Source organism: Notothenia rossii, assembly GCF_949606895.1.
Source record: "Notothenia rossii genome assembly, chromosome: 6".
Classification (NCBI taxonomy): Eukaryota; Metazoa; Chordata; class Actinopteri; order Perciformes; family Nototheniidae; genus Notothenia; species Notothenia rossii.
In genome coordinates, this window is record NC_136909.1 from 40,584,665 (window position 1) to 40,598,118 (window position 13,454).

The following is a 13,454-nucleotide window of genomic DNA, read 5'->3' on the forward strand; positions in this document are numbered from 1 at the left end:
TTTCTGAATGGCCCACAGTGCTGAATACTGACAAGCCCATCTAGTGTCCGACAGCTTTTTTAGTTCAACTGGCTTTTCTTTTGGTTCAAGTTCCTTTTGTTTTGTATGGAAAATGTTGTGCACAACAGAGCCAGAAAAGAAATTATAAAGCATCTGCACAACTTCAAAAAAATCCCCTACTGGTCTTACATTCTTGACACAGTCAACTAAAACTAAATTAAGCCGGTGGGCATGGCAATGTACATAAAGGGCCTGTGGCACCTCCTTCCGAAATCCCTCCTGCACACCGTTATTACACCCCGACATGACAGCGGCACCGTCGTAGCATTGGCCAATGCACATGTTTTGATCAATGTTGCATTTACTGAGCGTCTGTTTGATCGTTGTCAAAAGTGAATCTGCGTCTAGTCCATCAGCTGGGGTGAAGTGAAGGAACTCCTCCTGTATGCCATCGTCATATACCGCACTGCCACAGACACCTGCTCCTTTTTACTCACGTCTTTGCTCTCATCCACCATCAGTGCAAACACTCCAGCTTCCTGTACTTCCCCACTGATTTGATCCCTGACCATATTTGACATCAGCTCAATTAGCTCATCTTGTATGTCGTGGTGTGTGTACTTTGCATTTCTTGGATTGTCAGATTTTTTTTTTCCACAGTTTTGTCAAACTTTTTTTTTTCCACAGTTTTGTCAAACACTGTAGTGCAATGGTTTGACACGCAGTGTAACGCAATGCTTCCAAAACTGCCCGCATCTATTCCCTGTTTTCACATACAGTTTTTGAATGTCCCTCGCTGAGTGCGTTGCTGATTTTTGAGCCACTCCCTTTCCTTACTTTAAATTCAGACCATGCATCCATGGCACATTTATGTCCACTGCTCACATCATGTGTAAGGAATGACTGCGTAGCTTTAACCCAGGTGCTAAATCCTTTATGGGTAAAGGCGGTTTCTTTATGGAACCGGCGTCCTTCGTGAGCAAAATGCCTGCAGGCAAAACAAAATACACCGTCCATAGTCACTGAGTACTCGAGCCAAGTGTATTGCTCGTACCATCGGCAATTGAATGACCGCATTTGCAGTCCGTACTTCTTGGTCGGGTATTTTCTAAGCATGGGACGTCTTGGTCCATCAGAGGCTGACTGGCTGATGTCAATTACGGTGTGGAGGGGTCGGGGAGCAGCGCTAGCTCCGCTGGTTCCACTGCAGCTCGCAGTAGGGTCAGTTGGCGGGGCCGGGGGCACCTGTTCTTCGTGGTCCCAATCCTCCCGGTTTTCATTAGTAATAGTAACATCGGGATCCTTGTGGATAGTAGGGTTGTCCAGCTGGACCGGCTCCATTTGAGATCGCGGTCGTTTTCGCTGGCTTGTTAGACATTTTTCCATTTTCGATCTGTGTGTTCACTTCACATACTGAGAATAAGCGCTTTAATTTACAAAGACCCCAGAAAGATTTCGCGAGAATGTGTAAATATATATAGATACATTTTTTTCATAACAAAACAATGGGGTTGCTAAGCCGTTGCTAGGCCAATTGCTGGAGTTGCTATAGCAACTGCCAGCAACCCCCTGGCGCCGCCCCTGGCGCCACGGTCTCTGAACAAATGAGACACACTGGTTCTGTGCTCCCAGTGGGCAGGATGAACATGAATGAGTCCGTCCACTCAGGGTTAAAAGCTCTGTTCTCACTGTCCACTTTCCTCTTCTTGGAGAGCGCCAGGTGTAATTATTTGTCTCTCCCTGCTAATTATTCTCTTCACTCACTTTCCTCTCCGCTTCTCTCTGCCGCGCTCTCGTCTCTTCTTCTGTGTTTCTCTCCCTGTATCGCTCACTCGTCTCTTTCACCCCCTGTCGGCGGCGGTTCAAATAGAATCGCCCCGTCAAAATGGAAATCCCCTATTAATGTATTGATTATAGGTCCAGGTCCGTATAGGTCGGCGTCCGGATCCGGACCGCCTGTTGCCGACCCCTGCCCTAGATCTAGTAATTGTATTTTACTTTAAAATGTTTTAAAAAATCTTCCCGGGGGGGCATACCTGCGGACCCCCCTAGAGGATGTGACGTCCACCCCCCAATTAAAACAAGTTCATACAATACTTAATACATTTGAAGCCTTCTTTATAACCTATGTCAATAAGTTTATGTTTTTGTAGTTTATTGGTCTTTTGTAGAGATTTTTCCAGCCAAAATCTCGCCTAGGGCAGCAAATTGGTCAGAACCGGCCCTAACTTCACTAGACCTGTGGCTAGGCCTGTCGCGATAATCGATAAATTGACTTATCGTACGATAAATAAAAATGGACTCGATAACTTTTCTGAGCTCGATAAATTGCCGTTTACATAAAGATGTGACCAGCATTTTAGCCTGGCGCGCTGTGGCTGCCAGGCGCGCTGTGAGGGGCGGGGCTGACACACAGCCAGGTCAGGACACTCCGCATGCACGTGCAGCAGCCAAATTAATAATATAGCGACATGCGGGAGACAACGTGTGACTTACTCACGGGGAATTTAAAGTGAAATGGAATTGGTTACAAAACCTAACGACACATCTCGATTCTCCGGTGTGGCTGTATTTTGGATTCAAACCAAATCAACGAGGCGAACCTACGGACTTGAATGAGCCGGGCGGTGTGTCGCATTGGTTTAAAAAAGGTAGCGACAAAAGCAGGCAATACCACGCATTTTAAACCACCTAAAACACAACCACTCCATTCCGTTTTCCCAGCTGGGAGCAAACACGGCAGCTGGAGATGGAGAGCCCCCGCCCGACAATGCAAACATGTTAGTGTTCCTTGCTCGAAAACTTAGAAAAACAGATTTGGATATGGCCTGTTGAGGCATCTGGGTCTTTGACAGTGGACTGTACACTTGACTGTTGTTTTAAGGAGGGTTTTTTTGTATATATATAGATATAGATATATCTATATATATATAGGTATATATATATATATGTATGTATATATATAGGTATATATATATATACCTATATATATATATCTATATATATATATATCTATATATATATATATATATATATATTATATTATGTCTATATATATATATATATATATATATATATATATATATATATATATATATATATATATATATATATATATATATATATATATATATATATATGAGAGAGAGAGCTGTTTTCCAGCCTGACTATTTAATTTATTGTTTTGGTTGTGTGTGATTTAATTAATTAGTTTTATTTATTAATTTATATATTTTAATATTATTTCACATTTCATTTGCAATGTTGAATGTTCAATAAAAAGTTATGTTTGAAAGGATGTACTTGAATTATTATTATATATTATCATTATGTCTAAAATGGTCTTAAAACGGTTCCGACAATATTATCGTTTATCGCAATAATTTCCAGAAAAATGTATCGTCCAACACAATTAATTATCGTGACAGGCCTACCTGTGGCCTTCCAGTTAGCATTAACTGGAAGGCCATCATTACACAAGCCAGCACTACTTAGCTGCCTCTCCCCCTTAATGTCACAGCTGTTACTGATTATGTTGAGGACTCAATATCACAGTCTTTGTGCGGGAAAGTTTCCTTGTGGCCCTCCCCTAGAGCTTTGATCATCCACGTTCAAAGAGCGGAGTGCTACGAGCACCTGGATCATCCTGGTGGTTTACAAGGATCAACTATGTGGCAGAAATGATAATAATAGTCATTATATGCATAGACTGCTGTTTTGAAGGTGGGTGTTTACATGGAATGTGGGCATGACCATTCAGGAGCAAAAGAGAAATGTTGAGTAGGACTCACAAGAGGTGAAAAAGAAGATGATGTGAGGCACTTTATTTTTAGGTATCAGAGGATAAAGGCTGTTGATGTACCCATGACTAGGGTAGTGCAGAAACAAGTCCTAAAACCCGCCAAAGTTTGTTTAATGTACTTGTGGTTAGAAGCCTGAAATAAGGTCTTATGATAATATTAGCTGAATAGATTTAACGTTTTGTTCTCAGACATAAAATACGCCAGTAAATACTCCACTGGTGAATGTCTGAAGCTTCTATGTGTCATCAAAAAACGGTGGTTGCTGAAAAATGACTAGTACCTCATTCACACCAACGCAACTCCGTTTCAAGCTCTGTGTTAGAGGTTTTCAGGTTCAGAACCGGTTCTTCGGTTTGGCTCCGGCTCTTTTCACACCGCCCAGAGTCCGACTGGTAATGCGTCATCGTTTGAGTCATGACGTAACCGTTTGCTTGCCTGCTTCATAAAGCCAAACCACGCGGATGAAATCAGTTGCATTAATTTCTTATTGCTCTATCTGAAGCTTTTCCGGAGTCATTTCTGTGGTTTAGACTATATTCTTATAAAAAAAGTGTTCTTGTGTCAATAAAAGGTTTTATTAAAACACAACTGCTTCCGAGGTCGGTCTTATTTCTTAAGGTGGACTGAACCATGAGTGTGGAGTAACGTTGTATCTTTCATTTAAATGAACTGTAACCTTCACCCAGGTATGTAACAGCTGTTCTCAAATGAACACGTGAAGTAACGTTTTATAATGAGTTATAATGAGAGGTGATCAACGTGAATGCTCAGGTTCCACCTTAACACGCAGACACGTTGCTTCAACATGAGCAGAAACCTTTATATATTAGACCCTCCAGAAAAACGCGATTCTGCGATCGCAGAATTTACCGCATAATCAGCAAAATGGCGCAGATCTTTAAAAGGCCGCATATTTATGAAAAAGGCAGCATAATCCCCGCATTTTTCCACACAAAGTTGAGGAAAAAAAAGTTAACTCGTCTTGACGTGACGTCATCAGCTCGCGCATCACAAAATGTAAAACGCTGTAAAGAGTGAACGTGTGGAGTTCACACGATAGAGAAAACACCAAGATGAAAAAATCTAATCCATCTCATTTACCGACGAACATTTCTACTAAAGACCGGGCAAAAAGTGGGGGGAAACTATTCTGCACCCCGTGCAACTGTATGTTGGAGCCATAGACTGTATATTGGTTGGAGCATAAGAGAAAATCGACGGTGAGCATCAACCTCCAAAACCCTTTCGAGGGCTACAAGAAACGAAGTGAGTAGCCTACAAGATTGAAGCTGGTCAGATAACGACCGAGTAAATGAAAACAGAATGAGGCGGAGAAGTGTGTGTGTGTGTGTGTGTGTGTGTGTGTGGGGGGGGGGGGTGTGGGTGTGTGTGTGAGATTAAAATAGCCCAATTGCTTTTACAATAAATAAACATTGAATGTGTTTAATTGAATACTAAAGGGGTTTAACATTAGTGGCAGGTTGTGTGTGAGAGAGAATAAATAAGACAGCCCAATATTTAAAAAAATTGTTATTCTTTTTCCCCGCATATTTAGCATATTTCGCAACTTCCCGCAATTTCACCGCATAAAATCACATAAAAACCCTGCATGTTTAATCGCATAATCAAGGATTTTTGCCCGCGTTTTGTCTGGAGGGTCTAATATATACAGTCTATGGCAGAAACTCTAAAACTCTTGTTAAGTTTCTCAATCGTTGTGTACAAACTGGATAAAACGCGGGTTTTTTGTTGTTGTTCAGGAGTTGATCCTGCCCCTGCCCTCGCCTCGACATAAGCGTGACGTATACGGTGCTTTTGAAACGAACCGGATTCCGGAGCTAAGAGGCTGCTCCGCTGCGGTGTGAACAGGAAAACCCGGTGCCTTTCAAGCTTCAGCTCCGAACCGGCCCTGAAACACCGTTGGTGTGAATGAGGTATAAGAGACTACAAAACGTCATCACGCCGTCGCTGACACAAGACCACATTTAGCATAGCGGTGGTGATGCATTGTTTAGCCTTACGTTAGTTTCTTACTTTAATCGCGATTGCATTTACGCTTCAACAGATTGAATTTTCTGCAGAAATAGCTAAATCCTTTTGTTGAAGGAGCTCTTTGCGTTACTAACTTCTGGGTCAGCCTACAAACATACGGCATCACTGCACCACTCTATAACAGAATTATGACCTTGTGTTGATGAGTACTTTCCTTTTTAGGACATTTGTGAGATTCATGGCAATGGTAACTCATCTGACTAAACAAATGCTGGCAGCTCCAGTAGTCAAAGCGCCAGCAGCACTACAATGGCTTCAAGCATAACTGATATACAGAGAGATTAATTGAAGGTTGTATTGAACAATTTACTGGCACAGTTTCAGTCGACCACCAGTTTTGTTAGAGCAGCTCCCTGGATGCCTTTTATTGCCGCTGTAGTCCCCTCTAAATGTAATGTTTTACCCGTGTAACCAGTGCAGAGATACATTTTAATCAGGGAAAGAACAACTTGTTCATTATCAGTTATTAAAAAGATCTTTGACACTGACCCCTTCACTGAAATCAATTTAAAGTGGTGAGAGCCTGTAAATAGCATTCATTCCAGACACCCCCCGGGGAGCAATAGAGGGGGCCCTGAAACTGACTGACACTGGGGGTGGTGGAGAAGAGAAACAGAACACAACACAACACAAGGACGGCACACAAACAGTACCAGGGTCAAGGGGCGGAAATGTGATGCAATTGAAATGTGCTGTTAAAATGGTATGCTGCAGCACCAATAAAGCATAATGACATCACAATATAACACACACACAAACAACTATTGGCTAGCCCTCAAATTTGAATGGCCTCAATACATTTCTGTTAGTTCGCCCCATGAAAATCCTCATCCTCTTAGCTAAAAATATAATATACAATGAACAAACAACATTAACAGACCATTTATTAACAAGCCTCAAAGCCACCAGACTCCATTGATAGAGTGACCTGACGTATCATTAAAAATGCATTCACATTGGACAAAATCTAATTAAAAGAAATCGTCTGTTCACTCCCACTGGTTTAATAATTTGAAAGAGAGACTGTGTTCTCCCAAAGGCCAAGGGAAACCACGCTTCTCCTGTTTTTTCAGACCGCAGTTATTTTATTTTTTGTGTCGTCTAGTATGTTTAATTCTTCTGTGCTCTCATCTCTCCCCTTTTGTCATTGAGTATTTTACAACGAGTGAAACAGCCCCTTAAACTTTGATGCGGAATGTTTGGTGAAACACGGAGATGCACCCCCCTTCTCTATGAGGCTAGTGTTTACTGAACTGCCTGTAAGCTAAGTGTGTAGTTTGTGGACATTTTTGAATGCATAAATAAAAAGTGGTGTGTGTGTGTGTGTGTGTGTGTGTGTGTGTGTGTGTGTGTGTGTGTGTGTGTGTGTGTGTGTGTGTGTGTGTGTGTGTGTGTGTGTGTGTGTGTGTGTGTGTGTGTGTGTGTGTGTGTGTGTGTGTGTGTGTGTGTGTGTGTGTGTGTGTGTGTGTGTGTGTGTGTGTGTGTGTGTGTGTGTGTGTGTGTGTGTGTGTGTGTGTGTGTGTGTGTGTGTGTGTGATAACATATAAATACAAAGTTATCGTAAATGCTTTGCTTTCTGCTACAACTACATTCATGGTGCCTGATGGAACAAAACAGAAAGGCATGTTTTGTACTGGTTTCAAATGGCAATGACAAATGAGCCAGGACATCTAGTTGGTTTGGTCGTCTGCCTTTTTGTTCCAAACTCTGTATACATCAGGTGTGTTGAACTGAAAAACATGCAAATGTTTGTCGCATCAGTGCAGTGGCACAATTATACGCTTTAATGTAGACAACTTTAGAGATGGGACAAATATTGGTCTATGGATGATTTATGGTTACTGTGTAACAATAAATTACATGTCACATTGCTCTCCATAAACATAGAATGAGTGCCAGCAGGGCTGAACTCACTTCATGTTAAATGCTTTATGATTTCCTGCATTTCTGCGGCACACCACAGAACCAAGAGGCCAGTGGTGAGGCTGGAGAACAAAGGCTCTCTGTCTCTGAGGTGTTCCATCCTCTGCAGCCCGACACTCTGCCGGCCCACCACTGCTGGGGCTCTAGACTCAGGACTGTTCTAGATGTTACATCTGCTACTGAAGCCTTAAACAATAAACTGTGGCCAGGCTTGGGAGTAACGGATTACATGTAACAGGGTGACGTAATCAGGATACCAAAAAAAAGGTAAAAGTATTCCCTTACAGTTACAATAATCATACTATTGGTATTATTTTAAAAGAAAATAGGGATTACTAGCAGGATAACAATGTAACTATACATTTTAAAATAAAGAACAATGTGTTATACGTACTGACTGATTTTTCTTTTTAGTCGTGTAACTAGTAATTGTAATGGCATACATTTTCCAAAGTAACCCTCTCAACCCTGAGTACGACACAACAACCCTAACCTAACCCCATGAAGACACATCAGCTTCTGACAAAATGACTTTTTTTTAAAGATCTAGAGCGCAACATTCAAAGGTAACTGCCACAGATGAAGTGTGGGAGGTAGTCATAATAATACACTGTCCAAAGAGAGGCATGCAGTTCCATGGGGGGGCATGAACAAGTAGACTTGAGGTTTTGCGTAGGCGAAACATCAGACTCCTAAAACTTACTGGAGAATATGGATGGGCGATGTGAAAAATGACTTCTGTTTCCTCAACAAGTACCGCTGAGGAACTTAATTAATTTAATTGAGGCTCATTTTCAGTTTCATAATTATTTTATGCCCAAAAAGGAATTATTTTTTTCTCCTACTGCCTGTGCTGCAGCAACTATTTTCACCCTCTGTCTGAAAACAGAGCCCAGTCTGCTCTGATTGGTTAGCTGGCCGGCTCTGTTGTGAGCCTCTGGAGGGAACATAGGGATTTTAGTAGGGGTGTGCATTGGCACTGCCCTCACAATTCAATTCGATTACGATTCACCAGGTAACGATTCGATTCGATTCTACGATGCATTGCGATGCATTGCGATGCATCACAATTCTACTGCACACAACAAGGAACTTTTTTCGTGAGTCATGAGGCAATACAAGCAGTCAGATAGGATAGATTTTATTGGCTGCTATGTGTGTATTATCACTCTCCTGCATCTTTGACATAAATGTCATTAAATAAAATTAAATAATAATAAAAAATGGTACAGGGTATTGGATATGGCATTTTCAAACCTGAAAAAAAAGAAAACATAAATCACTGCTTTGAATAAGAAATGTTTCTCTTCTCTCTGCTTTAGAACCATTTGAAATTGAATAGAGCAATTACAGCCAATATTGTCCAGCAGTTATTTTACACACAATAAAATAGACGCTCTACAACAGGTCACTTCCTGAACTCCTGTGCAAACAGTAATCAGTCACACTATTGTAACAACAACCAACCACCCAGGCACCCAGCAATAAAAATACTCAGTGCAACACACAGTAACCACTTATTACTGTGAAACTTTTTTCAAGTAGTAAAGTCAAGTGCAACTTTTTTCAACAAAACAACAGCTTAGCAGCTTTAAGACAATGACAACAATTATATACCTGAGATGAGAATCCTACCTGGCAATCACATCAGCTGCATACAACAAAATATCAAGATGAGAAATATATTGTAATGTAAACCAAAAATAAAGTGTGTAGGCTTAGGCTAATACCAAATTTGTGCTAACAACTTCTTCCGTCTTAGTTCAACATCACCATCATAAACAATCCGTTTCAGAGTGAGGAAATATATAGTTTGACCTAAGCCTACATCATAACTTCTCACTGTTCAGCATTTGGGAATTTCAAGGTTCTTGTGCAAAAACACAAGCTGATCAACATGGTCCGGTTTGAGAGCGCTTCTTTTTGCAGTGATAATATCTCCTGCAGTGGAGAATACTCTCTCTGCTGACACACTTGTCCCTGGGATGCACAAGTATCTCTTTGCCAACCTAGAGAGGAGAGGAAATGTGCCCTTATGGCGATGCCACCAGTCCAAGGGATCCTCAGAGAGAGGTGCAGCTGGAGATCTACAGTACAATTCCATTTCCTCGTCAGCACTGGCATCGGCGGTCTTACTCTGTCCTGCAGGTTCACTGATGTCATTGAAAGCAGCTCCCAGCAAACTCACAAGCAGCGATGACGAGGCTCTTCTTTTGGGGGCAGAGGGGCCTGCTAAGTCAGACACATTGTCATCCACGGACAGCAACTCTTCATTGGTTCCTGAACTTCCTGTTCTGCCAGGCGCTTCATCTTCTGTCCTACGTCTCCTCTCATACTGTGTTTGAACAAAATAAATAAGAGCGAAAAACAGCAGTTAGCAGCACTTTCTCAGCCAATGCTGCAGCTCACATCACAACAGATAACTATTTTTCTCAGTCTTAACATTTTACTGACTATGCAGCTGCTTATTTAACATTACATTGTTATTACAATTGAATTGAAAGATATTCCATAAGTTTTACAAGTAGAAATTCAATTACCTCCAGGGATGCAGCCTCTGAAGTCACTCCTGCGTAGACATCTAATCTCTCCTCTTCTGTCAGGAAAGGTAACCCCTTAAAGCGAGGATCCAGGGCAGAGGATGTATGAAGGATCTTCTTCTCTGCCCCACTGTTGTACCTCTTAAGGAGATCTGTTTTGATGGCATTCTTCACATCCCGGATCAGTGGTTGGTCTCCAATAGTGTCTGACATGTTCTGGAGGAGTTGGGCATATACTGGTGCAATGAGGCTGACTGTAGGACTGCTCTCCTCTGACATAAAAACAGTGGCATCCTTCACTGGTTTTAATGTCTTCACTGCTTCCTCCATGTTAGCCAGATCTGCTCTGCTGAGAGTGACGATGTCACTTTCATCTACATTTAGGGCAGGCGACAGCAGTGTGGCATGCACTGCAGCTTGCAGTTGCAAAAACCTCTCCATCATATCGTGAGCACTATTCCACCTTGTGGCGACATCAGTTATCAGTTTCAGTGGACTTGTCAGTTTAAGAACAACCCTCTGGTTTTCTTCAAGCAGGTGCTTTGCCTTTGTGCTGCGGTGGAAGTATGCTGAGATGCGTCGGACTCTGCCCAGAAGCCTGGAGACCGTCGGTAGCTTAAGCGCCCGCTGCGCAGCGAGGTTCAACGTATGCGCGAAGCATTTAACATGAGGGAACTTCCCAATTTCAGCAGCACTTATCATATTAGCGGCGTTGTCCGTCACCAGCACAACACTTTTATCTGTTAGCTGCCATTCCTCAACAACATCCAAGAGTAGCCTCGCCATATGAGCACCAGTGTGGCTCTCATAAACTGCTCTCGTCTGCAGCACATGTGATGCAATCTGCCAATCCTCGCTAATATAATGTGCCGTTATGGTTACATAGGACTCTGTTGCGACTGAAGTCCAGGCGTCACTTGTAATGGCTAAACGACTGGCTTTACACATGGATTCCATTACCCTTGCTTTGGTTTCTTTGTATATTGCGGGAAGCGCAGAATCCGTGAAAGTAGCTCTTGTCGGTAGCTTATACCGGGGCTCAAGTGTTTTAAGCATGTGGCGAAACCCCACATTTTCTACCACAGAATAGGGTCGTAGATCTTTCGCTATGAAACATGCCACCGATCGTGTGATCCTCTTTGCTCTCTCAGAGTTGTGTGGCAACGTTGACACTAGCGACTCGTCAATTCTTGGCTGGGATGTATCAACTTTTTGTGTTGCTTTTGAAGCCAACTCAGGATGCCAGCGATCAACATGATTTGTGAAGTTAGTTGTATTGCCAACGTGCTTGATTTTAGTGTGGCAGGTTTTACACACCGCGTAAGTCTTGTCTAGTTTCCCATTTACTTCGTAGAATCCAAAATGTGCCCAGATGTCAGCTTTCCACGCTTTGGGTGCGTTTTTAATGGTCCGTCTATCGTGGTCATCTCCCTCCGCCTCAGCCATCTTGATTAATGTTGTTATGATGCCGCCGGAAGTAATTGAAACTTCGCGGGGCAATTGTTCTGTCACTAGTTTGGAGTTTAACACAGTTTTAAACTGGAGTTGTAGTTTAAAACTCCAAACTAGCGACAGAGCAATTGCCCCCACAACTTTCCACTGGAGGCCAGAAAACATAATCGATTATGGCACTTTGCCGCATCGATGCTGAATCGTGCATGCCCCGCATTGCGATGCATCGCCGAATCGATTATTGTTGACACCACTAGATTTTAGCCTTTCTAGACCATTTACACGCTCAAAAACCAATATAACACACTACAGGGAAGCACAATAGGGCCTCTCACCAAAAGAAAAACGGAGTCATCGTCTACTGGCATCAGGGATGGGAAGCAATGGCAATGGGAAAGGAGCCTATTGCCTATTTTGGTTTTTAGAGGGGTTTCTGTTTTAAAAGAAAACCTGGGTGGGCGAGGCTGAGTATAGATATACTATAATATTTTACCAACGCAAGTATGCTACTATTACAGAAAAATAGATTTGGTGATCCAGGGCTAACATGCTAACTTTATATTTTTTTAAGTACAGGATAGTACATGTTTCACCATTGTTTCTGTGAATAAAGAATGAACACATTAAAATGCAAACAAGTCTTTGACAATACAAGAACACACCACCACTATCAGACAAGGTCTCTATGGATTCATAAAAGTAATGTAGCTGTCAGCAGGCGACTGTAGCACTGGCTATCAACGCAGCCAACTTACTTGGCTGCGGAATACAAATCTCCTGCTAGCTCAGCTACCTGCCAGCTGGAGGCATAAAAGACAGATCTAACAACAATATTAATGCAGCAACACGTTGTTGTTTCTGAACCATGGGCCCTGCTACACACAGCTGCTCACACCCGCATCTGACAATAATGAAAGTGAATTCTTCATGAATTTAAAACATATTTAGCTCTCTGGTAATGCTATGTTCTTTTATGAGTGGTCTGAATGATCAACCCAGTCTCACGGCATTTCGTGTTATAGTCACGACATTTAATCTATTAATTCGTGTTCACCAACACTATTTCCCCCTTTTTTTCATGTCACACAGAACAATTTTAAAAGCAATCCTATTGGTATTATGTTTTGTGCCTGCACCACGTCTTTTTGTCCGGTCGGGCCTTGGAAGACCGGAAGCTGTGTGGTTCATAAAAACATTTTCTTGCTCAATATCAAGCCACGATTATTATTTTTATTTTAAATTCTATATTGTCTGAGTTTTTTTGCCGTCCGCGAGGAAAATAAATGGGGCTCAGAGCCTCAGTATACTGAAATCTGTACTTTTTAAATCTTTTTTCCCTTCTAATTTGTTATTATTTTCTAAATAACACTGTTATTTACAATTATCCTTGATTTTATTTATTTGTTTCATTCTATCATCTCTGGCTTTTTTGCCGTCCGCCAGGAACTGAATTTCAAAATAAATTCACCGGTAACAGACGTAGGCGATACACACCCATTGAACTGATTATACCCAAGATCCTCAGCTATGGTTGAAGCTCGGTATTGGATGTTTTAGCCGCAATGCACGTTGGGATATGGTGTTAATCATGGGCGTAGGAAGCATCCTCAATGTGGGTGGAACAATTTAACAGGGGGTGAGGAACTCACCTGCTCTAGGGGGTCCGAGGGCATGCTCCCTCGGG

At 42.1% G+C, this 13,454-nt stretch overlaps 1 protein-coding gene across 1 annotated transcript; it reads right to left on the bottom strand.

The window, feature by feature from the left end:
* Nucleotides 1-8,903: 8,903 nt before the first annotated feature.
* On the bottom strand, nt 8,904-12,028 carry LOC307042145 (E3 SUMO-protein ligase ZBED1-like). Its single transcript, XM_079685876.1, has 2 exons — nt 10,319-12,028; nt 8,904-10,113 (listed from the first exon to the last, which is right to left on the bottom strand). Exons 1-2 carry the CDS (start codon nt 11,933-11,935, stop codon nt 9,625-9,627), a joined length of 2,106 nt encoding a protein of 701 aa, XP_079542002.1. The 5' UTR covers nt 11,936-12,028; the 3' UTR covers nt 8,904-9,624.
* Between the last annotated feature and the right edge of the window lie 1,426 nt (nt 12,029-13,454).